Genomic DNA, 26,963 nt, shown 5'->3' on the forward strand with positions numbered 1-26,963 from the left:
GCATTATAAGATGATCTCTCACTAAATTATCAAGAAGTGTTCTCCCTGAGTATGCCCCGTTGCGAAAGTTCTTCGTGCTGAGACACCACGTGATGATCGGGTGTGATAGGCTCTACGTTCAAATACAACGGGTGCAAAACAGTTGCACACGCGGAATACTCAGGTTATACTTGACGAGCCAAGCATATACAGATATGGCATCGGAACACGGAGACCGAAAGGTCGAGCGTGAATCATATAGTAGATATGATCAACATAATGATGTTCACCGATGAAACTACTCCATCTCACGTGATGATCGGACATGGTTTAGTTGATTTGGATCACGTGATCACTTAGATGATTAGAGGGATGTCATCTAAGTGGGAGTTCTTAAGTAATATGATTAATTGAACTTTAATTTATCATGAACTTAGTCCTGGTAGTATTAAAGATCTTCGTAGAATATGTAGGAGCCAATATGGGCATCCAGGTCCCGCTATTGGTTATTGACCGGAGACGTGTCTCGGTCATGTCTACATTGTTCTCGAACCCGTAGGGTCCGCACGCTTAAGGTTTCGATGACAGTTATATTATGAGTTTATGAGTTTTGATGTACCGAAGGAGTTCGGAGTCCCGGATGAGATCGGGGACATGACGAGGAGTCTCGAAATGGTCGAGACGTAAAGATCGATATATTGGACGACTATATTCGGACATCGGAAAGGTTCCGAATGATTCGGGTATTTTTCGGAGTACCGGGTAGTTACGGGAGAAGTAATGGGCCTTGATGGGCTTTAGTGGGAAGAGGAAAAAGGCTGCTGCGCCCCCCCTCCCCTTTGGTCCGAATTGGACTAGGGAAAAAGGGGGCCGGCCACCTCTCCTTCTCCTCCTATTCCTTCTCCCTTCCTCCCCTCTTGGTGGACTCCTACTAGGACTTGGAGTCCTAGTAGGACTCCCTATCCTGGCCGCACCTTTGCCTTGGCCGGCCTCCTCCTCCTCCATCCTTTATATACGGAGGCAGGGGGCACCTCTAGAACACACAAGTTGATCCACGTGATCTGTTCCTTAGCCGTGTGTGGTGCCCCCTGCCACCATATTCCTCGATAATACTGTAGCGGAGTTTAGGCGAAGCCCTGCTGCTGTAGTTCATCAAGATCGTCACCACGCCGTCGTGCTGACGGAACTCTTCCCCGACACTTTGCTGGATCGGAGTCCGGGGATCGTCATCGAGCTGAACGTTTGCTCGAACTCGGAGGTGCCGTAGTTTCGGTGCTTGATCGGTTGGATCGTGAAGACGTACGACTACTTCCTCTACGTCGTGTCATCGCTTCCGCAGTCGGTCTGCGTTGGGTACGTAGACAATACTCTCTCCCTCGTTGCTATGCATCACATGATCTTGCGTGTGCATAGGAAATTTTTTGAAATTACTACGTTCCCCAACACCAGGATCGTGCGGACCACCTTCGGCGGCAGCGCCGCCTCCTCATTGCCGAGGAGGACGAGCGAGCCATGGCAGAGTGGCGCCGGCGCCATCCGGAGGACGTCGCCAATGAGCGCGCCTACTGGGCGGAGAGGACGGCAAGGCGCCGCGGGGAGCGGACGGACCGGCGTCGGCGGAAGGCATTGGTGATATCGCAGTGCGATATGGTTGAAGCAGGTGGGAGGTGGATCTTCACGTCAGACGATGAACGTTGGGACGACATATGGATCGATACCTCGGACAACACAACGGAGGATCAGGATGATGATGAGGACTCGGAGTAGTTCTAGCTGCACCATAGTTTATCTAGTTGCACCGTAGTTTAATTTTATGTAGTTGCACTGTAGTTCTGTTTTATCTATCTATGCTATGAACTTTGTATCGTTTTTTTATCTATGTGAAATTTATTTTGTGTCCAAAATGCAACAAATGTGACATGCGTGGGCTGCTCGCGCGCGCTGCATTTTAGCACGTCGCTGGAGCTACGCGCGCAGGCTGTATTTTAGCGCGGCTGCTGAAGCCAGCGCTGTTCTCCCAGCTGGACACAAAGCGATCGGCCTGAAGTGGGTATATCGCCTCAAGCGTGATCCGGCGGGCAACATTGTCAAACATAAGGCTACCCTCGTCGCAAAGGGGTATGTCCAGCGTCATCAGGGGGTGGATTTTGAGGAGGTTTTTGCTCCCGTTGCATGCATAGAGACCATGCGGCTGCTGCTGGCTCTTGCTGCACACTCCAGCTAGGAAGTTCATCACATGGACGTGAAGTCTGCTTTTCTCAATGGTGATCTCTCAGAGGAGGTATTTGTCGCTCAGCCGCCGGGATACGAGGTCGCCGGCAAGGAGGAAAGTGTGTTGCGCCTTCGCAAGGCACTGTACGAACTACATCAGGCCCCGCGCGCTTGGTATGCAAAGCTGGACGAGTCATTGGCTGCTCTCGGCTTCGTGCGTAGTCCGCTGGAACATGTCGTTTACCGACGCGGCGACGCGCACTCGTACCTGCTGGTGGCAGTTTATGTGGATGATCTGATTATCACTGGCACAAATGCAGCGGACATAGCTTCCTTCAAGCAACAGATGCAACAACTTTTCAAAATGAGCGATCTTGGCAAGCTGAGCTACTACTTGGGCATAGAAGTGGAGCAAAGCAGCAATGGCATTGCACTTAGTCAGAAGAGCTATGCTGAGAAGATATTGGAGATGGCTAACATGGTGGGCTGCAACAGCTGTCACACACCTATGGAATGTCGCCTCAAGTTCAAGAAAGAAGATGACGGTGAGCCCTTTGATGCCACTCTGTATCGCAGGGTGACTGGGAGCCTGCGCTATCTGGTGAACACCCGGCCTGACGTAGCACATTCTGTCGGCATCGTCAGTCGGTTCATGGAGAAGCCCAACACACATCACTGGGCAGCAGTCAAGCAAATTCTGAGGTATGTAAAGGGCACCAAACACTATGGCTGCAGCTACAAGAGAGGCCAGTGCACCGCCAGACTGCTCGGAAGCGACAGCGACCACGCCGGCGACGTCGGCGACTGCAAGAGCACTTTTGGGCATGTTTTCTACCTTGGCAAGAATCTGATCACCTGGAGTTCTCAGAAGCAGAAGATAGTTGCTCTTTCTTCATGTAAGGCGGAGTATGTGGCCATTGCTGCTGCGACATGTCAAGGGTTGTGGTTGAGCAGGCTGTTGGGGGATATAACTGGGGTCTCACCTGCGAGGTTCAAACTGCAAGTAGACAACAAGTCAGCCATAGCTTTGAGCAAAAATCCAGTCCACCATGACTGAAGCAAACACATAGACGTGAAGTTCCACTTTGTCAGGGATTGCATGGACAAGGAGCAAGTGGAGATCGATCATGTGGGTACACAAGATCAACTGGCTGATGCACTCACCAAGGCGCTGAGACGAGTTAATTTCATCGAGATGAGACAGAGACTTGGGGTGATCAGCTTGGAGCAATGAGATTAGGGGGGTGAAATGTTTTCCCTAGACTGATCTCATGCATTCAACGTAGTTCTCTTTTGCTGTTCAAATAATGCTTGTGCATGGTCAGATGTGACATGCGCATGCACGCACGTAGTGGAGAGCTGCATCTAGCACGCCCCTCTCCTCTCCTTCTTTCTCTCCCGGTCGTTGGCTTGAGCTATGTGACGCAGTCGCTGGATGGGGCGACAGACGCTGATCATGGCAGCTCGGCCGGGAGGTAGTTAGCTTCTTTGTGTAATCTCATAAAGGAATGAAACAGAACAAAAAAGCTGCGCAGTTGACGGCGGCACAAAACCACTCTCTCTCCCTCGTTCGTGTTCATCGCGCTCTCTCTCTGATCTCCCTTGCTCGATCGCGTGTCTCGACAACGACACTTTTTGTCTGAATGGCATACTACATCTTGACAGCATAGAATTAGATGATCATTTTCCTCCCTTTTAAAGCTTGCTTATCCTCGCTAATCAATGGATTTAAATCACGGGAAAAAGACGTATGCCGTTCTGAACAACAAACATGTACCGCATGCATCATCACAAGTTGAGTACTGGTGCTGATGTCCGGCAAGCAAGTAAGCAAGCAGAGAGACCATAGAGACGGAGGAAAACAGAGGCGACACCGCGGCTGAACAGTTTAAACCAAAAAAAAATATCAAACCATGCAGGAGGAATTCATACGTATATACGGAGTAGATAGGAGAAGAAGGGGCCCGGCAAACAGCCCATGCAAAGTTCAGAGGCGACCAAAACAAGCACCCCACTATATCCCGAAAGGGAAAAGGTGTAGGTAGTGATACAACCAAGAAGCACTGAGACCAAGTAGCTACTCCCTCAGTTCCAAATTACTCGTCGCTGAAATGGATGTATCTAGAACTAAAATACATCTAGATACATCCATACGTGCGACAAGTAATTCGGAACACGTGCGACAAGTAATTCGGAACGGAGGGAGTAGGTTTGATGAGCCGAGCAGTCTCGGACAAACTCGCACTCTGAACAGCTCGAAATAGAAAATAGATCACCGTATCAAAGTCACAAGCACGGCTTATCCACTGGGAGAGAAGTCTCTTGGCGTCTTCAGTCTTCAAGCAGGGTGGACTCCAGTTGGAAGTCCTGAATGGCATCTCTTCGCGGTGCCCCTTCTGCAGACCAGCCAAGTGTTTCGTCACAAGACAACACAGGAAGAGTAACAAACAGTCTCAAATGCTCATATGCGCCAAAAAATGAGTGTAACTACTCCCTCCGTTTCAGTTTACAAGTCCTGCGCGTATACCTAGGTTGTCAATTTTATCACCGTAATATAAACTATATAACACAAAAATTATATCATTTGAAAATAGAACATCTGAAGTTTATAATGATATGTTTTTTGTAATATATGACTTCTATTAGGTTGGTCAAATTGATGACCTAGGGGTACGCGCACACCTTATAAATTGAGAGAGAAGGAGTAACTCATATACACCAAATAAATCCCAATATATAATAATTATACAACAAGAGATTCGAGCGATATTTATCTTTGCCTTGAATGGCCATACCTTGTAGTACATGGAAAGCCATCGGTGATGGGTCGTTTCCCCATTGTTGGATAAAAAGAGACGACTCATCTTGGACAGTGTCCTCCGTCTCATTCAGCATATGGACAATGTCATCTACCGTGGGCCTCTCATACTGGTCATACTTGACACACTTTCGAGCTATTTCAACGCACATTTTCTCTTGTGTGCAGCCCACCTCTAGTGATTTCTGCCACTGCAAAGTTCAAACATACAGTAAACATATCAACATCCATATGATGAATGAAGTGAGAGTACTTATAGAGTAATAGTCAATACACATCATTTCCAGACATTTCTTTCGCCAAAGTCAAAACTGACAACTAGTTAGTTTTGGTCACAATAAGTCACCTCACGCCGTGTAAATGTAAATATCTAATTATTGTTATTTTGTGTCTCCATATAACAACAAACTAAGAAACTTTTGTCTTCCTTGATACAATTAGACTGCATGCACACTGATTGTCGTCAGATCACAACAATTAGCTTTGACAACTAGTTGTTGCTACAGCTAGACCACATAACACATTGATACAAGACATGCTATTTTTAACAAAGAACAAACTACTATGTAACATTTTTTTTTCAAATCCCCCTATTTTATGTCACTAAATTGTAGTATAGAATAGTAAAATTTTCCATAATTAAACAATATCGTCCGATATGGTTATGTAGGTTCTGCTTACATTGTCGGAGTCATCGTCATTATTCCTCGTTAATAGTTTAATGAGTATATTACCCAGACCATATATGTCTGCCTTGAATGACATTTCCCCATTGTTTATGATTTCTGGTGCCATCCACCCCCTGCGTGACAATATAATAATCAACTTGAGTAAATATGACATAAAGAAGATTTTACTTACTTGACATCGAGAAGAAAAAAACACTCAAAGTGGCTTAGCTTACAGTGTTCCACGGATGATTTTAGTAAACTGTCTGGATTGCCCGTCATCGAAGAATCTTGACAAACCAAAGTCAGTGATTTTTGGCTCCATCTGAGCATCCAAAAGAATATTCTCAGTCTTCAGATCCAAATGATTAATGCGCTGATTATGAAGATACTGTAAACCAAGACAAATCCCCTTAATCAATTGGTAACGTATTTGCCAGTTGTCTCCATGAGATTTCTCTGCAAAGGTGATAAAAGAGCATTTGTATTTTAGAACCTGCTTGCCTTCCATATAATTTTTATTTGCAAGATAGCCTTTGAGGAAAGAGATGTGAGACAACGGAGTGGTCGAAGACAGATCTTTAGGTTGTATATTGCAATAACTGACAACTTTGATTGGTACATCCAATTTTTTTATCTATCCCTAAGAATTAGCTTGTAAACAAAACACATAAATTTAGGTACACTTCCCAATCTACAAGTGACATTCCGAAGAGATACTAACAACATGTAACCAACAATACATGCGAATTTCACAACATATTGCTACAATCTGATTTATTTATTTTTAAATACTTACTACGCTAGATGGTTTGACAAATGTTACTCTCCCATGAGGAACTATTTTGTGTTGTACAGAAAGAAGGGGCAGTAACTGTGAGCTACATTTAATTTTGAGATTGATTATAGATATTGTTCATTTTTTAAGGCATGATCTAAAGTTGGATCCTGCTCCAAAATTAAGCAATACATACATGATTGGAAACACCTAAGGTAATGATTTTGAAACTGTAAAGCTAGTATTGATTATACAATAAATACAGATGGGGATATTAATGTTCGTGAAGCTTTGCACCTTTAATATAATATTGAAGGTTCCCATTAGGAGCATACTCAAAGCAGAGCAACCTCTGTGGCACCTCTGCTATCACATTTCTTCCATTGAATTCCAACAGTTCACCGTGTGAATCTGCACAATAGCCTAGATATCTGACTATATTATTATGCTTTGCCTTTTTCAAACATTTGATCTCGTCAAGAAATTGCTCATCAGAAAATTCCTGCAGTATGGAAAGCTTCTTCACAGCGACTTTGCCATTTGGAAGATATCCCTGTTTTACATAGCATCAGGATTGGCATTAACATTTTACTCCAAGCAAATATATACTGTACAAATTTATCATTTATGGGGCCATCAAGAACAAATCATACCAAGTAAACAACTCCATACCCACCACGGCCAATCACTTGAGAGAAATTTCTTGTAATGGATTTGATAAGTGAATATGATAGCCTTGTGGGCTCTACACTCGCATCACTCAACATGCTCTCAAGGACAGCCAGTTCACTTGCATGATCAGCCATTTCTAAAATAGAAAAAACCTCTCAAATAACTCAAGTACACATTAATATAGTTTCTCAGTGTAAACTTGTACGACATGATGTTCGTAAACAAGAAATTTCTATTAAAATTCAAAATGAACTGTTTCAACACCTTGAATCATGAATTTTTAATGCCACATGTGGCTTATAATGACCATATATAATAAGTTCGATCAAATGTAATTTAGAAGTTTCCTTGAAAAAGGTTTCTGCAGTATTGTAGCAACCCACTCCTGTTTTACATTCCAGCCCAAGTGCCCAGCTATAAATTATCCCTAAGAAAACTGGCACTCATGCCAAGCACCTTGTTCATGTGGAATTTTGAGCAAGCATTTAGTATTCCACCAACCCGATGAATTAGAATATCTGCAAAAAATAATATTGGTGTTTACTGTGTATGTGCATGCTAACTAGTACTCCATACCATTTACCACCATGGCTATACCCCCCCCCCCCTAAAATCTACCGTTAGGTTGTGCTTTCAGATTTACACATTTTATAATGTACACTGTTCATCAAGGCACTAACTATGGCAGAACAATTCATATTTAGATTGCTTTAATTCATCTTTATGCATGTTAGACAATGAAAATGAATTAACAATTAAGTGACAATATAATTGAGACCGTGTTAACCTTGTTTTGCAGATGACAACACTGTAGGATTTACGTCATTAAGACGTGAAATCATTATGTGCTAAAATGAAGATGGTGAAAAATATGTGAATCTCAATGCAGAAATCAAAGGTGGATCTTGGGGTATAGCCCACCGCCAGATTATGTGGCTTGAGATTCATGTATGTTTCGTCTCTATATTGTGTATCATTGTACTAGATGATGAAAAATATGTGACTCAATGGTGGATCTTGAGGTGGTATAGCCCACCGGAGATAGCCACACTCAAGCGAGTCCGCATGGTGATTTTCCACTAATGAGAGACCAATATGGTATCAGTTCCTTCTTGTGGAAGTGGAATTGATACATCGTTTCTAAATATAACACACGGGTAATAAGAATATTTGGGATATCACTAACCTGAAGAAGGCCATAAGGTGATGGTGCTTTCAGAAGAAAGTCTGAATTCCCCCCAGTGGTAAAACTATCCAGGAAAAAAAGGATTACAATGTATAAACCTGATACACAGATAACACATCCAGGTTTTCCAACAAGGGTGAAACAAGATGAAATGACATATCGCAACAAAGCAACAACAAATTGAACCAGCAACCCTCGGAATATTCTATCGCAGAACAGTATTTCAATCCACGTAATATTTACTAATCCTGCCTAATTGGACCATGATGGTTATGGGATACAACAAAATTTATAGTCTCACATGTCAAAATGGGTTCAAACTTCATCGAGCTAGTTTAAATATCTGAGCTCAGACACTAGCCATGTGTGGTTCCTCTCAGATTACAGATGTTCCTGCCATTAATTGATTAATATGCTGACTACTTGACTTGGGAATTATGAGATGCAAATTTTTAAAATTAAGAGAATTAGTAAAATCTGACGGTAGTACCTCGGCATTGGAAGACTCTGTGTTAAGAAAATGCATTATTTGCCCTATAGTAGGCCTACTTTCAGGTTGGATCTCCACACATTTTAGCCCTATTATAATCCAACTCTCCACTTGTTGGATGAAACCCGCTTCAAGTGAAGGGTACTTTGATGCAACGTAGGAATTTTGCGTCCGACTTTTTAGCACCTGATTCATTGGAACAAGCAGCTTTGTCAGAGTCATATGCACTTTTATCTGTATATCAGACAAAAAATAAGATGTTTCCCTCTTCTTTAATAAATATATTTTCTTGTTCCTTTATCTATTTGAATGAAAACTGTGTATATATGATTTGGTGAAACAGGATTACTTACTGTACACTATTCAAGACTTTGTGACAAGCGATATTTAAAGACTATATTGTTGTTAGTTTGTCAGTCGCTAAGAGGGGCTGATCTAGGCGACAAGCACAATTAATTAGTGATAGAAAAGATAGATTTTTAGTAGGAGCATGTGGCTGCCTTGTGCTTTTAAGCATGCAAAGTCCAAAACATCAAATAGAAAAAAGGTAAGAAGTACTATGTAACAATATTTACAAAAGGCAATTAATTCATCATTTTCTGTGTTCAATAACTCTTTCATCCAAGGTTAGTTTCTGAAGCATTACATTATTGATATAAGACCGGCTTGAGGATTCTTCATTACGACACTTATCTCTGGTCGAGATCTCTAGTATCATAACACCCAGACTGTATACATTCGACTTGAGTGTAATTTTACCGTTGTCCATGGACTCTGGTGCTATGTAACATCTGCACAACAAACATTCGAATGTTTCATTATTGAAAGATCATGGGACTCGAATAGAAGTACACAAAATATGAAGGCGGAAATGGATTCCTGCGAAGCAGCATTGCACCCACAAAACCAGTGGCACATTCTCATTTCTCCTTAAAGCGGGCCAGTATTCAACTTGCTTTCCCGGCTTACTAGTATTTCAGATTTCAGTGCTTAAGTTAAGTGAGTTTAAAGGGTTGAGCCGGCCGGTTACCAGTTGATCCCAGATTCTCAATGAATTTTCTGAACCGTTGGTTACCTTGGCGTGACAGCCATTGAAGTGTAGAAATCCCCTAGCTTTGGAACCATGCCATCATCTAACAAAATATTGGTAGGTTTTATACCCTGATGGACAATGGGCGCATCTTGGCATTCCACGTGAAGGTGATGTAACCCCTCACAAATGCCATGTATTATTTTATGACGAGCTTGCCAATCGAGTTTGCAAGATTTGTCTGCACCAAGCAAGTAAGAGGTAAAGAGAAGTGGAAAGTAATCAGAGCTATCCTGAGTTGTCATACCCTCTTACCCATACCATTTAATATCATGTCCAGACTTCCGTTTGGCAAAAACTCATAGCAAACCAAATTCTCTATAATATTCCACCACATTGTCTTTTCTGGATTCTTTTCATCAGGAACTGGTACTTGTGTTGGCTCGTAGCAGTAGCCCATCAGTCGTACTATATTTTTGTGCTTGAGCCTCATAAGATTTACCACTCTCTCAAATTGATCCTCTAGTTTTCTTAATCTCTCATCGAATCTCTTCACAGCTATCACTTCCCCACCTCCAATCCTTCCCTGCTCAACTGCTATTATTAATACGTGGAAAATTTTGGAATCTGCACTTAATGAACATTGAAAAAGAGGCAACGCTTAACTGTACCTTATAAACAGCACCGAAGTCATCATGACCAAGTTTTTCAGAGAAATTACTCGTGATCTGTTCCAACTCTTTTAATGACATTTTCCTTACTTCAAAACCATGAATGCCCTTTTAGATGACACCAAAATATTTGAAGTTAGAAATGGTGGATATGAACTGCTCTTCTAATTATTAACATACTGATGACTATGTCGAAAACTAAAACATGGGTGACTATGGTACGTGTGTATGTCAATTAAGGACTTCAGTACAATTTTTCACCATGCATCCTATAATTATCCTATGTATGCAAGTTGTACCTAAAGCTTTTATGTACAATAGTCAGCATTCAGCCCAAATCTAGAATGTTCATACCTGTCCCATCTGTGATGGTGGGTAATCTCCCTTAGCTTCTACTTCATATAGTTTACGAACGATATTGTTAATCAGAGGCCTTTGCTGTTGGTCATTGTGCATGCAGTCTACTGCGATTTCGATACAAGCCCTCACTTGTTTGCAATCTGCTTCAAATGAGGGATATCTCCTTATCTCTTGTAGCCGTTTCCTCCAGTATTTGTGTACCTTCAAAGAGAGTGCACAAGCATGTATACATCAGCAAGTGTCAAGTTTTGAAATGAAATCTTTTGCGGAGCACAGGGTGAAGAACAAAGTCATCAAGAGAAACCTTTAATTAGTAGCAATTTCAGACTTTTTCCTTTACAGACACTATATTTAGCGTACACTTTGTAACAGCGTATACTTGATAATCTCAAAACTTAAATAAGCAAAGAGCTTATTCGTACATGCTCAACACATTCAGGACCGTCCATGCAATTAATGTCCGATTCTTCCGTACTTCCAGTCAATATAACTTTAATTAGAGCACCCAAGCTAAATATGTCAGACCTTTTTGACACCACTCCTTCACGTATCATACTGCATCATAACACAAATGATACATACAAAGTGAGAGTAAAGAAAACCAAAGTTAGTCGATCAAACAATTGTGTTTCAAGGAAACATCAACTTACCCCCACCATCCATAAGAAATAGTTTTACTCATTGTGGCTCTCTTGTTTACTGGCTTGAACATCCGAGATAAACCGAAATCTGTGATTTTTGGTATCTTCTCACCATCTAGCAAAATATTACCTGGGGTGAGATTAGAGTGCACAATGCCAGCTTCATGAAGGTATTGTAAACCCTCGCAGACCCCCTTTATTATTTTGAAGCGTATACTCCATCCAAGACGTTGATCTGCGGGACCGAAGAGAATTGTTTTCAAAATGCAAATGTTTGAGGCTATTTTTTATTATATGTTGAGCAAATAAATACACGTGCTAGACCACTCACGCACCTGAAATAAAATTGGAAAGATTTCCACCAGGCACATACTCGAAGCCGATTAACCTGCGTATGTATACACCACATATGGCTGTCCCATAGTGCACATGTGATTCTTCATGTTCTTCATATGAATAGCCCAATAATCTCACAATATTCTTGTGGTTGGTGCTCATAAGTTGTGTACAATTATTCGAGAATCTCTTGTCGTCAAACCCTGTCATCTGATAGAGCAGCTTCACAGCGACCACTTCTCCGGTTGGAAGATGTGCCTATTCAACAGCTGGGTTAATTAGATTTATGCTTCAACCTACTTTGTGGCAGCAAGGAGGAGGGAGAAGATGAGTAAATAGCATAACTACCGCTTTTTGAAAAATTTCTAATACCTACCACTTCTGTGCTTTTTGATTTTAAAAAACTACCACACTACACTGATGACCGGTTTAATTAAGGTTAACCCATCTTATGACAGCTGAGGCCCACACATAAGTGAACCGTTTGTTTGACTGCTTGTTGACTGTTAACTTACACATGGGGCTTATAAATTCCTAATGAAAAAAGACAAAATCCCCAATTCCCACTGCAGGAGCTTCCGCCCAGCCGACGACCTTCACCGGCGAGCTGGAGCTCCGCCACACCCTTCCAGCTCTCCCTTCCTTGCCCCGCCCCCATCTGAGCAAGCCCGCATTGCGCCCCGTGCGCCATGACGGACACTGGCCCTCGGCCGCCGCGGCCTCCCATCCCCTCCTCGAGCTGCTCCTGCTTGCTGATGCCTCCACTACTGCTTGTCGCTGCTGCTCCACGGTGCTGCTGCTTGCCCATGTTGCTGCTGCTTTCGGCGGCTACTGCTCCAGTGCAGCGCTGAAGGCCGGCCGATGCCCACATCGGCTACGGCGACGAGCTCGTCGTCGGGGACTTGATTGCTTTTTATTTTATTTTTCAGAGACTTGATTGCTTTTTAAATTTTTTGCAAAGGACCTGATTGCTTTTAATGTAGGTACCTGATTGCCTTTAAAAAAATATTTGGGTCCCATCTGTCATAACCTGTGAACGGTCAACCTAATGTTCAAAGCTAATTGTCAACCTAACGAGTGGACACCAGCTGTGTAATCACGCTTAATGTTACCAACATATATAGTCATCTATGCGACATGGTAGATTTCTGAAATCAAAAACCACAACAGTGGTAGGTATTAAGAAATTTTCCAAAAGCGATAGTTTTTCGGAAACCTAGCCTGAATTGTGGTAGATTCATGCTATTTACTCGGAGAAGATTCATGTTCAACACCTTGTTACTAAAACTATCAAGACCTTATTAAGTAGACATGCTAGCCCCTCATGAGAAATTTGATTTCTCACAGGTGTCCTAATATACAAGAGTTCGTTGCACGAAAAAATTGCTTATCTACCCCTAACAAACTGTTTGTTTGCAAAACTGGCTTCAGACATGTAATTTTGTTTGTAAGCTACTCCTCTTTAAAGAAATATAAGAACGTTTAGATCACTACTTTAGTGAACACATTTTCTTGCCAATATGCCGTTGGTTTTACCCTTGCATTTGTGAACTCCGTTGAATATCATGTGCATGTCAGTATCTTGTCTAAACCCTAAAACTACCACCATTAAGAAAAACAGGAGGAAAGAAACCCTAAGTTAGCTCTTCAGCCCCAGAGCAGTAAAAACATTTATTTTAGCACATGCCACAGCAGCCAGTCCAGCGCTGCTCTCGGTAACCTAGAAATTCAAAGCCACTAAAATTTCAAGTAATGTTACCTTTTTCTTCTACATCACAAAAAATCTGATGTCCCAGGCGTCTTTGGATTGTAGGATTTTTCTATAGAACTTCTGAAGGATTTTCATTTGGTTTTTCTCACACAATCGTCATTTGGATCATAGGATTTTATTTTATTTTAATTCCTATGAGTACAATCATAAGCTAACAATTTCCTACCTCCCCTCATTAACAAGTACAACTTGTTGAAGATGACCTAAGGAAGTTACAAAACCAAGAGATCAGCAGAAACAAAATACTCCTATTGAATGTCTGTTGTTGCATTTGTCTTGAGAATAGGAAAGAATATAAGTACAAGAGTATTTGACAACAAAAGTCGAAGATGCTATGTAGGCCTGTAAGGTAATGGAATACCTTGTAAACTTTCCCAAGTTGGCCCCTGCCAATTAGTTGCGAAAAATCACATGTAGCTTGCCTGAAAAAATTATATCCTGGCATCCTTGACTCACCACTCGTACCTTGCGAGTTGACCTGTGGGAGCAATGAGCATGTAAGAGTGTCATTGATATTTCACATAATTAGCCCGCAAAAAAAATACTTTACATAAATTGAAAAGCCTTGCAGATAGAAGTAGTTACGAGCACGGCAGTACTTTCTTAACCCCTCGAAGTTTTACAGCAAAGACTATCTACTTCTATGTCGATTGAGAAATTATTAATTCTAAGTCAGCAATCTTGAAATCGATTTGGTATCCAACAAAATCTAGGTAGTTAAATAGTTTAAAAATTATGTGGAATTAGTTGTACAAATGTACAAGTTGTGCAGCTTGTATTTTCTTCAGCTATAGACTTCATGATGAACAACTTGATCGACTTAGAAATAAAATTCCTTTATCAACTAAGAAATAAAAATCGGTCTGGATAAGATAACTTTCGTATGCAATATGTACAGTGAAGATATGGGGATCAAAAGCTACATGTAGAACCATGGCACTACTGATTAACTAGGATCTTGTTGTATACTCCCTCCGTTCCTAAATATTTGTCTTTTTAGAGATATCAACAAGTGACCACATACGAAGCAAAATGAATGAATCTACACTCTAAAATATGTCTATATACATCCGTATGTAGTCACTTGTTTAAATCTCTAGAAAGACAAATATTTAGAAACGGATGGAGTATATAATTAACCAGAGAGCTAGTTGAAACTGTTAAATCACACCTGAAAGGGAAAGTTTGGTGTTCCAAAAGAAGAAAGCGGCTCCGATGGTGGTGATGACATTGTGGGCTTCGAGCTGTGAAGAATTGCACATCCGAGCAAGAATTTGGTCAGAAGCTGTATTATTGGGCGAAATACAGAAGGGAACGTACATGAGCTGGTTTACCTGAGAAGACGACTTGCGGTGCGCTGCAATGAGCTAGAGCCAGAAGGGATAAGAATGAAGAGCAGCTAGGTAGCTTAGCTTGGCCCTTTAATTGGGGTGGAGTCTAGATCTGGATCACTCTTGCAATTTTCAACTGATTAGTTTAGCTTATCTTGCAGGTCGTATTCAGATTAAAATCATGGCTGACGAAGACGAACCATATTTTTTGGAGGAGTGGACTTGACCCAAAGCCAAAGGGCTCTGGGCATGTGATGTGATGCTTGGCAATCCAAACCAACAAGCAATACATGTCTTCTGACTTCTGACTAGTCACGATGTCTGAAGTCCTAAACTCCTAATAAACAACAGCTTTCCTACAAGAACAATTTGCGAACCTGTAACCGATCCTGGAACATGGCGAATACAGTAGTACTGGAGTATTTCATAAGATATTCGACTTCTAGCACACGAAATTGTTTCCCTAAAAGATCTTAAACACCCGAAAACTACAGTATTTGGCATTAGAAAAGCATGGCGAATGCAACCCGTTTCTTAGGGCGTGTCTGGTTGCCCGCATGCAGCCCAACCAGGCCCGCGCGGGATGGACGCAGCCTGTTTGGTTGCTTGGGCTGCATGCGGTTTGAGGCCCGCACGGACCTTAAAGCAACCTGCAGCCTGGCCCGGCGGAAACTACCGAATCGGCAGTTTCTCGCGAGCATGGCCGGGCACGGCCACGCGTGCGAGGCAGTTGCACGCCTTGGGCAGCACGGGAGACGGAGGCGACATCTCATTACTCGCCTCCCACTCTCCTGTCACCGCCCAGACGCACTATTTCCACCGCTTCCTCTCTCTCCCTCACCGCCCCTCCCTCTCCTCTTCTCCGATGGCTCCGCCACGCCCACCGCCGCGCCTCCGATGTCACAAAGATATTATAGCTAGAGTATGTTATTTTAGAAAAACAAAGTCAAGGTGTAGGTGGTTCCAGAGTAGTTTCTTTTGATTGAAGTTTGGCATGTCTCAGTTGACACTCATGTTTGCCTTATTGTTCAGCTAAAGCCTACTGCATTTCTCGTACTGTTTTAACTCCTGAAGTATTTATTAACTCTAATTATGTTTTAGTTCTTTATTTTGATCCACTATTCTTGAATTTCTGTGGCAGAGAAGTTACTACTGTGGAGAGAACCTCGAAGAACGCCTCCACTGCCTCAGCCTCTACCTCCTTGCCTTTGTCTGGACCTCATGTTTGTGCAGATCTCGTGGACAGCCTGCTTCAAGAAATTATGCTTCACGAAATTATTGCTCTGTTTGACTCATTCCATGACTTCCTTGCATTCATTGGCACCTGCCGCTCTTGGCGCGCTGCAGTCTCTACCTTTCTCTCTGTGCATACATTCAGCTTCCCGCCGCTCCACTTCAAACCAGATGGTCCTTATGTTCGTCCACATAGCGGCCCTATCAAGCCCATCCTTTTATCTAATTGCAAATGGCAGCTCAGTGATCCTAGCAAGAAAAACTCATCCCTTGCGTGTTCAGTGCCTAAAAGTAGTCCAAATAAAATGCACTATTTGGGCTGCTCGCATGGGTATCTTATCTTCTCCTACAAGGTTCACTGCCTCCTTGTCGATGTGTACACTGGTAGCAAGGTGATGCCCCCCAAACTCCCACGTAACAATGATCTTGGGTACTTTTGTGGCATAGGCATCCTTACGGCCCCATTGATTTCACCCAACTCTCGCCTCCTCCTTTTCTCTAGAGATTCAATGTTTGAGTGGCAGGTTGGAACGAACTCCTGGTCAGAGCACACCCTTACTCTTGATTATGAACGCATCTATCAGATTGTGTTCTTCAAAGGTGATATCTTTGTCATAGATGCTCTCCTTAGGCTCCACACTATACACTTCACACCTGAGTTCCGCATGCAAGAAATAGCAATTAAAAAGGAGTTTGTGCCTATGAACTCATGGTTGGTGGTCTGTGGTGACATGCTTCTCTTGATTGACCGAAGGTCCAGCTCTGGCGGATTGGGTGGCTCATCTAATGCAATCTTTAGGGTCTCTCGCCTCAACTTCTCTGTCGAGCCAGCTAAGTGGGTGAAGTTGGAGAAGTTGGATAATTATGCTCTGTTTGTTAGCCCTGATAGAAGGAATCCTACATTTTGTTGCATGAGCCCGTAAAGATGGGGAGGAAAGAGTAACTGCATTTATTTTGCGAGGCTAACTGAAGATCCCGATGAAACTTGGACCGCGGTCGAGTTTGGTCAGCCAGTGCCAGACAGCGCAGTCCGCTCCATGTTCTTCTATGATATTTCGTCCTCTCCAGACTGTGGTGTACTAAGTAGCCTCTGGGTGTTCCCCAGTTTAGTTTATGGTTCTGGCTAGTAATTCTTTCTAGTTCGCAACTAGTTCTGTAGCTGTAATGGTTTTCTGACTTTGGGAATAATTTTTTGTTTCCAAGTACAATTAATCTGTATGGGCATGCTGCTGTTACTACTGGTTGTATTGTGGCGAAGATCGGGATTGCATTTGTCATCTGGTTGCGCCGGTAGATGCAGCAGCAGAATGGTCACATGTGTTTTGACCATCTGCTGTTAAATGAGACATATGTACTGTCAAATGTAACCTGGGTACTATTGTGGACAAACTTGTCGTGTATTCTACTGTACCTCTCGTAAAAACGTCACCTTGGATCATTCATATGCTTTTTATTGTTTGCGGGATTTGACCATTCATTGTTGAACTGAATGAATGTACTGGATTATGGTGATCCGGTTTTCTTGCCATTTTTAGTTGGTAATGTGCTGACGGAGCAGGAGAAACTTTGTCTGTTTACTCTGCAAATGAGTCTTGCGCTTTCCTCTGTAATCAAATCATAGGAATGTACTATCCTCTCCTCCAGTTTATTATCTCCAGCCTAAGAATACTCTTGGCCGGATGATCTGCAGCCTGCATCTACAAGATGGCTGCATAAAAACAGCTAAATTGATGTGTCTTTTGACTGAACTTTAAGCCTAGATAGAGGCAGAAAAAACAGTTTTGTCTCTCAACTTTAAACCTGGATGTATATCGAATCCAAAGGACACCCTATCTTACACCTTTTGCGCTCTTGTGTAGGCCAGTTTCCTTTTATCAGGTCTCACAAGTCCTGATAAATTTCAAAGCTGTTGCATCCCAACTATACCAGCCCTGTGTCTGTGATAGAGAAACAGACATAGGTTCCATACAACCAAGCCACAAGGTGCCTCCGGTAGATGTTGCCAATCTCCTCCAGGTCCATTCGCATACTCGGCATGATCGAACATCACATCACAGTTTACATCATCTGAACAAACAAACAGGCAGAAATATGCTAAGCAAGGGCAAATATAGAAGAGTCAGGTACGCTTATTAATTTGCAATTCTCAATGGAAAAGAAAAATAATACTACGTTATTGGCTGGTACATAACAGCTCCTGAATTTCATGCAACTGCTTGACTAACATAGAGGACGTTACATAAGGCGGCTCATCCCCGAGGGAAACGATCATTCATGGAAAATCACCCGGGGTGAGGATTTGCCATCTGTGATTCGCCTCACCACCAGTTCTTGCTCATCCTCACTCTTTGGAAAGGAAGACTCTGTTGAACAACACGACTTGGTATCAAGGGCATCGCAGTACTTGCATTGCTCGGCTCCTTTGAGAAGTATCGTCTGCAAGTTGGGAGCTCGGTCCAGCAAGGCCCTTATAAACGCAAACTGCTGTTCTAGCGATCTAAAGCCGACAAACTGGAGCTCTTTCAGTAGCCCGTTCTTGGAGCAATGGAAGTCCATCTCCCAATGAGGGTTTTTCCTTTCTGCAAATACCGACATTCTCTCCTCATCGTTCACAAATGCGCTGCATGCATGGTCCCATACCTATATTTTCATGAACAATAATGTTACAGATGCAGTTGGATTCCAGTATTAAAAAACACTTCTCTTATTATGTATGAGCAACAACATGCATTTTTTGCTGCGTGTTCGAGGAAAGAAAAAGGAAGGCAACAAGATTTGGGGGTAAAAGGAAGGGACCCCTCACTTCAATTTTTACAAACATGGAAGGTAGAAATGTGCTCATAAATTGTGAAAGGGAGAAAAGCTTACAGAACATCAAAATGAAAGGGAAACAACAAAACTGGAATGATAAGACTGAAACAGCATTACCTCAATAATTAATATTTCCATGGAGGGTGCCGCCTCAAGGAAGGCTGTTGTCCATATAATGTCAAATTCAACAAAGATACCACGCAAAGTCAGCTTCCTTAGCTTGTTGAATGCGGTGCAGAGTTGCTTCATTTCAGGTTGGATCCAAAGCTGATCACAAAATTAAAAGAAAATAAGAACAAAGCAGTTCAGAAGCATCTATAAGAAACAATTTAAAAGCATAGAGATGTATGTCATCAAATTATTTACAGCTATGTGTGTTCTCCATCATTCAAAATACACATCCATCACATAATATAACTAGATAGCTCTGAACATATATAGAAAATACAAATGTGTGACAGTATAGCAAATACAAAAAATGAACTGGTACATACGTTTTCTCCTTGGAAATCCAATGTAAGAGTATGTATGCTTGTGGTTCCATGTAGAAGCTCACTTAATTTAAATACTGTATTATAGTATGTTAAAGCAGATGAGAGTTTTAGTTCCCCAAGAGACGGGACATCACCAAACAACAAGGGGATATATTCAGACACCCAAGTATCCCAATGGAGCTTCTCCAGTTCTGGAAGGCAGACCAACTCAATTCTCTCAAAGCAACATGTGTCGATTTCCAGAACACTGAGTTTTGAGTCTGGTGCATCTATCTTCCACACAGAGCGGCGACCAGCATCACAATAATGGAGGCTTAGATGCTTCAGCTGTGTGCAGCAGTCAAACAGGAGATGGTGCATATCCAACTCGATAAAACAAACACCATGCAGAGAAAGTCTTGTGAGGCAACCAAACACACTGGGGTAGACATTGAAGAAACCATACATGTCTTTGGCGAGCTGTATCATGTGCAACTCAGAAGAGTCACCAGGTTTCAGATCATCAAGCAGGCAAAGGTCCAAATCTTTCAGCAAACCACTGTCGATCACATCACCTAATAGAGGGCCAATGTCGCTCAAGAAAGTGCTGATCAAGTAGAGCTTAAGCTGCAGAGTTGTGATGGTGGATTGTCTGTGAGGTTTAGCAAGCAAACACTTGGCTGCTTTGGTTAGAGCCACCATAGCTTGCTGACAGTCATTTGCCGTGATCGAGTCTGGGCATGGAACAGGTAGGAAATGCCTGACATCAATGCTGAGCTCAGGCAGCAGCCAGGGCAGCTTCCTCCACCGCGTTGACAGCGAACTTGTCCTTACAGTGGTGCTTATGTCGACTTTCCGCAAGATAGACAGTAAAACATCATCCATCAGCACGCTCAACCTATCTTCCTCCTCTGGTTGCTGCATACAGAAATATGGATCCAGTCATCAGTTTGTCACTATCAGTTAACAAAATTCAGAGGCTCAAAACATTCATAGCGTAAAAACAAACAGTAGTACCTACACAAGACCTTAACTAGCACAGAGTTATCCCAAAGCACACAAAAGCACCCCAAAAATCTCACTACTCCCAGCCAGTGTCAATCCCCTTCCAATACACCAGACCCGCAGGCGCCTACTACTCGATGCCGCCCTAGTTCGGGGTCGAGGAGGACGCGGCGGACAATGCAACGCCGGCCGAAACAAGTACTACACCAAATCCTTGAGGAGTCTGCTCTGGTAATAAGGGTTGATATCAACCCTGCTTTCTGTAATTAGCCTGATCACAAATGAAGAACTACTACACTGTTTTGATTACAGATTCGGCTATTTCCTAAACGGCGCATAAATCGAGAGTAGTAGTAGAAGAACGGCGACAGGAGCATGGCGATTCTCACCGTCGCTTTCTTGGCCACGGGGGGCTCCATCCCCTCGGTTCCTCACGGAGTGGCGGCCCTTCCCGACGCGGCTGTGGCGCTCGATCTCGGCGCTGCAGGCGGCTCACACCCCCCACAACCCTCAGCTTGGTAGGCGGCGGCGGCCCTCTCCCGGCGGTGCTCGATGCGGAGGTTACAGGAAGAATATCTCGATCTGAACAAATTTCCGGCGAAGTCCCAGTTTTTTTAGGGGACGAAGTCCCAGATTTAGGGCCCGTTCAGGACGCCAGGCCAGCTAGCTCCCTCCTCTACATGGGCTGGCAGCCCAGCCCAGTCCGGTCCAGCCCAGTCCAGAGGTATAGCCTCGCACGTTGACGGAAATAAGCAGAAGATGTCTCAAAAAAAAAGCAGAAGAAGGCTCTCGCATTGTCTCTTTCTGCATGATAGTCCCTGTAACATGCATCTCATCATGTAAAAACATTACGAAGCACTCAATCCCAAAATAAGTGTCTAAACTTCACGACCGCGGCCGGGGGCTGCGTCGCCCGTACCTAGGGTTCGTCCGCTGGTCGTGTCGACCAGCTGCCTAAACAGTATTTTTCCCGATCCTTTGATCCGGTTTTTTTTCTCTCTCTCGCCGGTCGCTTTGATCGGCGCCTACTTTTTGGTTTTCCGATCCACTGGATCAGTTTGCGTCGCCCACCGCCACCGTCGACTCCCATGCGCCTCTACTTCGACACCGCGTGAATGGTCGGCCTCTTCACCGACCCAGCGGCCTCGCGCTACAGGCGGCCCCTCACGGCCGTCGTCCGCGCATCTGCTCGCCAGTCGCCCCGACCGGACGGCCTCGCACGATGCGGCGGCCCTAACGGCCGTCGTCCGTACACCGGCACCGCTCGTCGATCTACGCCGGCCGTCACCGCCTTGCTCCGACCGGGACACCTGCATCGCCCCAACCCGGCGGCCTCGCGCCATGCGACGGCTCGCCCATCGATCCACGTCACCCGCCTCCGCCGTGTCTGCACGGCTGCCCGGCGGTCTACCTCGCCGGCTTCGTCCTTGGCTGCGTCGGGACGGCTGTGTCACGCTCGTCGGATGCCTCAACTCGGGCGCCACTGCTCCGTTGGTCGCTCGGGCCTCGCTGCTCGGGTGCCGGTGCTGACACGCTCGTTCGCACGACGTCCCACGCCGTCCGTCGTCGCTGGCCTCATCCCGGACTCTGCCGCCACCACGCCTCCATCGAGCGGCGTCCCCGACCTCGTGCGCGATCGGCTTGATCACCCCCTCGCTGTCGCGATCCGCCCCATCTACGCCGCCGCGATCCGCCCCATCTACGCCGCGCGACCAACCTGGCCCGAGGGTTGCGTGCGCCTCCGCATGTGCCGTGAAGGTTGTCCCCGAGTTCAGCGCGCCCCTCCGCCGATCGAGCAATGGGCTGCCGCTGCGTCGCCCCGTCAGGCCGCAGCGCCGCCGCCCCGTGGTTCTCCTCGCGGCTGCATCGACTCCTGCATCGCCGCTGTGTCGCCCCTACGGGCCGTAGTGCCGCGATATGCGGTCCCAGCCGCCGCCCCGAGGCCGTCCCCGCAGTTGCATCGACCCGCGCTTCGCCACTGCACCACCCCTTCTAGTCGTAGCGCCGCAGCCCTCGATCCCCGCCGCCGTCCCGAGGTCTTCCTGTCGTCGCCCCGACCTGCCCGCCACCGCTGCGTCGCCCCTTCGGGCCGTAGCGCCACGGCCCTCGGTCCACTCCGCTGTCACCGTGCATTGACCTCCCACGGTATGCGCTGCGCCGCCTCCCTTGGCGCGGGAACGCTACCGTCTGTGCTGGTCTTTGTCATGTTGTCAGGGTTTTTCGCCTCCTTCGAGCACCGCTGCCGCGCTCCTAACCTAGCCATCGTCGCCGCTGTCAGGCCGCCGCCGCTCTTCTTTGGCCGCCGCCGCCGCTACCCCTGTAGCCGCTGCAGCCGCCCATCCACCTCCTCCGTCTTCGTCCAGCACCAGCCCGTCGTCAGCGTCGCCGTCATCTACCCCGACCACTTCGTCTACTCAGACCACCATTGGTGACATTGGCCGCGCGGCGATGGACGCTGCAATCGTCGTCGAGTTCTTCTCTGCTGGCCCCTCCGACTTCTTCGACACGGCGTATAGCTCGTGCAGGTCCCTCGTCTACGCATGCCCGGTGCTAGCAACACCGATGCGTGCCTTCGTCCACGACGTGTCCCCGGGCCTGGCAAGCCTGGTGCGGCGCTTCGTCAACTTCATCTTCGTTCGTCTACGCATGCCTAGTGCTGGCAACACCGGTGCGTGCCTTCGTCCACGACATGTCCCCGGGCTTGGCAAACCCGCTGCGACGCCTCGTCAACACCATCTTGTCTCCGGCGCACCCCTACTTCGACATCACTGCGCCCATGCTAACCCGGTGCCTCCTTGCGCCCGTGGATCCATGGCGACTTCCTCGACACCGGCTACCCCGACTCGACATCGACCACCGCATTCTTCGCACGGCTACCTCGACCACGGCTACCTCGACCACGGCTCCACCACCCACGCTCTCGGCTACCTCGACAACGACACAAAGGACTACCGTCTTGCTTGAGCAACCTCGTCGGTTTTCACTCCAGCCACGACTTCCGCGATGCGTCGACCATTAGGACTGTGTGGGGGTGTCCGTTGGCTTGCCTTCGGATTCTTCTCCAGTCTCACCGTCTGCGTCGCTACCGTTGTGACCTCGGGGGGATGTTAAGTATATTGATTCATTAGGAAACATAAGATAGATTAGGATTTGTCTTGTCTTGTCTTGTACTCTAAATAGATCATTGTACTCCTATATATATGCACACGAGACTCAAGCAATACAACGAACTATTTCATCAATCCCTCTCTCCCTTCTAACAAAACACTTAAAATTCACCATGTGATACACATCCCAATCAGCATAAGAAAACATCACACATAACAGCGAATACAAGAGATGGAATAATCACCCCATCTAGACATCCAGGATGCAAATTTGTTCATAAGCAAACACGCTTCGTCCACATCAGCTGCAAGTCCCCGCTGATATTCAGGTCAGCATGTAAGATATTTCAGGGAAATCTTATTTAAAGTAGAAATAAGATGCTATATATATATCCAAGAAGTTACATAACACGATTGGCCCCACCAAATGATTGTGAGCTACATTGAACTTGGCCAACCACATGAGCTCCGTCAAGGAAGATGGAAACAATTCATTTACAAATCATTCATCTCCTACGACTTTGTTGCTCCCAGATACGACATGGTTGCTCCCAGATACGGTGTTGTTGGTCCCAGATACGGTATTGTGGCTCCCGGATACGGTATGGAAGCTCCCGAATACATTATTGTCGTTCCCGGATACAACATTGTTATTGTCAGTTACGATATGTTTGTTCCCAGATACAACATGGTTGCTACCAGTTATGGTATTGTCGTTCCCGGTTACGACAGTGTTGTTGCTCCCAGCCACATTGTTGTTATTCCCGGATATGACAGTGTTGTCGTTCCCAGAAACAACATTGGTGCTTCCAGATCTGACAGTGTTGTTGCTCCCAGTTATTGTGTTTGGTTGTTCATCGAGTGTTCTTCTGTTGCTCTTGACATACAATGGCATATTAGTAAAAGCCGTACCCAGTGAACGACCAGCTATGACGAGCCCCTTGAGCTGTATCAAACTCTCGGGTACCTCACCAACCAATGAATTATCCGAGAGATCCAAGTAGCAAAGGTGATCAAGCTCACCAATCCACGATGGGATAGTGCCGACCAGTTTGTTGTTGGCAAGGTTGAGCTCCTCCAGCCGTGCGAGACCTGCCAAGGATGCTCCTGGGATGGGCCCCACAAGGCCGTGCCCAGGGAGCCGCAGTGCCGTGACACGACCGCTAGTGCCGTCGCAGCTCACGCCCTCCCAGCCGCAGCAGGATGCACCGGACCAGGCAGCACGGAGGAGGACAGCCCCACCGCTGAGGTTTCCGGCGAAGCCCCGTAACGCACGGAGGTCGTCGAGGTGGCACGACGTCGCACGCGCCGCCGGCAAGAGGAATGCCAAGAACAGGATCAGCAGCCCGCATTTCGCCATGGATTCAGCTGTGGCAGCAAGAAAGCCTTTTGAGGTGCAAGTGATTCGTAAGTGCTCTTGGCAAAAACTTCTTTTGGGGTGCAAGTGATTGGCAAGTGCTCTTGGCAAAAACTGCTTGGGTGGTGCATCTTATCTTATAGTGTGCCTGTTTGTAACCATGTGTTGCAAGTGGTTCAGTACTATTGGTCCGTGGTTACAAGGCCCATGACTGCCTCCCAATTCAAACGTGGTTTTTGTTTTCTTGTGTCGACTGAAATGCGTGGGTGGCATAGACTCAAGCTGGCAACTTGTCCTACTCAATTCAAACATCTTCTAGTCCATTATTGCTTTGTCGCCAGCTGCCAAAGTTACAGTGATCCCATGCGGCTATAGGTCCAGTGCACAGAGAGAAAGAGAGGGACGCAAAAATAAAATAAAATCCTAGGATGATATTATTATGCGGACGTCAAAAGAAACAACACCCATATATATAGATAGTGTGGATGACATGGTATGGCTGAAGACAGGCATTGTGACCGGCCAAATTTGAGGAATATCTTGACTTTTCTTGAGCCGAATAATTCTATCTGATTATAGCATAATTATGGTAAAATGCCGAAGCGCCATCATTAATACCAAGCAATATGTGGTATTTGGCTAGGCGTGAAATAAGGATTTAGAAACATACTGTTTTCTAGCAATCTATAGTGTTCATTGTTTTGGTATAGCTAACCACTGATGCCGAATGGTCTGTTTTGTACCAATAATTGACCGAGACTACCAAACATAAGGTAAATGTCATTGAGGAGTTGTTCATTGCAACATAATTTTAAAGTAATTGTAACATATTATATTTTGAAATGGAGGAAGCACAGTGCTAATCATAGAAATGGACTGTACTCTGCTACAGTTTATTGTCTACAATGTAAGACATACTAGAAGAACGCCCGTGCGTTGCAACGGGGCCACATTAACTTTAAGAGTTCAATATTACGACATTGGCGACCTTTTTTACCATCAAATCCTCACACACACTCTCTCCCTCCCTCTTCCTCACTCTCTCTCCCCCTCTCCCTCTCTCTAACACACACATATATTCATCTTATTGGGTACGGGACCATAATTCATCTATTTCACACACACACGCTAGTGTATAACAATATGGATTATGTGTATTATATTTGCCACCAGAACTGAGGGAATTAACTTTAAGAGTTCAATATTCTGACCATGGGATATTTAGGCTGGCGTATATGGGAAATCAAAGCTAAAAGAGAAAAGTGTGTTTTTGGTCCCTCAAGTTCCCAGAAAGTCTAGACTTGGTCCCTCAAGATTTTTGGGTCTACTTTTGGTGCCTCAAGTTTCAAAACCGGATAAGTTTGGTCTTAAACCAGATTTTGAGGGTGTTGACTGGGTCAAAACCGCCCAATGAACAGTAAATGTGATTTTTTTTCAAACAAACTTCAAAAAAATCTGAAATCTTTTGGGGTTCAATATGCTTACATGCGCAAGGTGCGCCCAAATTTTCGTGCTCTTTCGACACTCGAGGAGCTCGTGAAAAAAAATATCTGCCTGATGAATAGTAAATTAAAAAAAATCAAAACAAAATCAAAAAATTCTGAATTTTTTTGGGGTCCAATATGCTTACACGCGGAAGGCGCGATCAAAATTTTGTAGTCTTTCCGCATGTAAGCATATTAGACCCCAAAACATTTCAGTAATTTTAGGTTTTGTTTTGATTATTTTTTTGAATTTACTATTCATCATGCAGATATTTTTTTTGCCACGAGCTCCTCGAGTGTCGAAAGAGCATGAAAATTTGGGCACACCTTGCGCATGTAAGCATATTGAACCCCCAAAAATTTCAGTTTTTTGAAGTTTTTCTGGAAAAAACATTCGCATTTACTGTTCATCGGGCGGTTTTGACCCGGTCAATGCCCTCAAAATCCGGTTTAGGACCAAACTTATCCGGTTTTGAAACTTGAGGGACCAAAAGTAGACCAAAAAATCTTGAGGGACCAAGTCTAGACTTTCTGGGAACTTGAGGGACCAA

General features: G+C 44.9%; 3 protein-coding genes and 1 pseudogene across 3 annotated transcripts; 1 reads left to right on the forward strand and 3 right to left on the reverse strand.

Annotated features, from left to right (window-relative positions):
* Positions 1–4,114: 4,114 nt before the first annotated feature.
* LOC119312760 (tyrosine-protein kinase JAK3-like) lies at positions 4,115–14,982 on the reverse strand. The gene is made up of 19 exons (XM_037588517.1): positions 14,946–14,982; positions 14,783–14,855; positions 13,973–14,089; positions 11,840–12,098; positions 11,514–11,739; positions 11,286–11,418; positions 10,858–11,064; positions 10,504–10,611; positions 10,154–10,418; positions 9,878–10,073; positions 9,449–9,593; positions 8,803–8,988; positions 8,313–8,376; positions 7,108–7,262; positions 6,752–7,007; positions 5,913–6,135; positions 5,690–5,810; positions 4,986–5,199; positions 4,115–4,586 (listed from the first exon to the last, which is right to left on the reverse strand). The coding sequence occupies exons 2-19, from the start codon at positions 14,840–14,842 to the stop codon at positions 4,522–4,524; spliced, it is 3,000 nt and encodes a 999-aa protein (XP_037444414.1). The 5' UTR covers positions 14,843–14,855; positions 14,946–14,982; the 3' UTR covers positions 4,115–4,521.
* Positions 14,983–15,499: 517 nt separating this feature from the next.
* On the forward strand, positions 15,500–17,594 carry LOC119310594 (annotated as a pseudogene).
* Positions 17,595–18,267: 673 nt separating this feature from the next.
* LOC119312761 lies at positions 18,268–21,046 on the reverse strand. Its single transcript, XM_037588518.1, has 4 exons — positions 20,854–21,046; positions 19,481–20,377; positions 19,104–19,253; positions 18,268–18,815 (listed from the first exon to the last, which is right to left on the reverse strand). The coding sequence occupies exons 1-4, from the start codon at positions 20,881–20,883 to the stop codon at positions 18,444–18,446; spliced, it is 1,449 nt and encodes a 482-aa protein (XP_037444415.1). The 5' UTR covers positions 20,884–21,046; the 3' UTR covers positions 18,268–18,443.
* A 2,868-nt stretch (positions 21,047–23,914) lies between these two features.
* LOC119312763 (receptor-like protein 2) lies at positions 23,915–25,021 on the reverse strand. Its single transcript, XM_037588521.1, has one exon. The coding sequence runs from the start codon at positions 24,929–24,931 to the stop codon at positions 24,074–24,076; it is 858 nt and encodes a 285-aa protein (XP_037444418.1). The 5' UTR covers positions 24,932–25,021; the 3' UTR covers positions 23,915–24,073.
* Positions 25,022–26,963: the final 1,942 nt, after the last annotated feature.

The sequence above is a fragment of the Triticum dicoccoides genome, chromosome 5B (genome assembly GCF_002162155.2).
Source record: "Triticum dicoccoides isolate Atlit2015 ecotype Zavitan chromosome 5B, WEW_v2.0, whole genome shotgun sequence".
NCBI classification, from domain to species: domain Eukaryota; kingdom Viridiplantae; phylum Streptophyta; class Magnoliopsida; order Poales; family Poaceae; genus Triticum; species Triticum dicoccoides.

Excerpts from the sequence above, each read along its gene's own strand:
- LOC119312760 (XM_037588517.1), bottom strand. The coding sequence starts at position 14,842 with ATGTCATCACCACCATCGGAGCCGCTTTCTTCTTTTGGAACACCAAAC. Across the intron at positions 8,377-8,802 it reads CAGAGTCTTCCAATGCCGAG|TTTTACCACTGGGGGGAATT; the intron begins GTACTACCGTCA and ends TTTCCTGGATAG. Across the intron at positions 5,200-5,689 it reads ATGACGATGACTCCGACAAT|TGGCAGAAATCACTAGAGGT; the intron begins GTAAGCAGAACC and ends TGAACTTTGCAG.
- LOC119312761 (XM_037588518.1), bottom strand. The coding sequence starts at position 20,883 with ATGGAGCCCCCCGTGGCCAAGAAAGCGACG. Across the intron at positions 19,254-19,480 it reads TGGATTTCCAAGGAGAAAAC|CTTTGGATCCAACCTGAAAT; the intron begins GTATGTACCAGT and ends TTTTGTGATCAG. Across the intron at positions 18,816-19,103 it reads TGGAAATATTAATTATTGAG|GTATGGGACCATGCATGCAG; the intron begins GTAATGCTGTTT and ends ATGAAAATATAG.
- LOC119312763 (XM_037588521.1), bottom strand. The coding sequence starts at position 24,931 with ATGGCGAAATGCGGGCTGCTGATCCTGTTCTTGGCATTCCTCTTGCCG.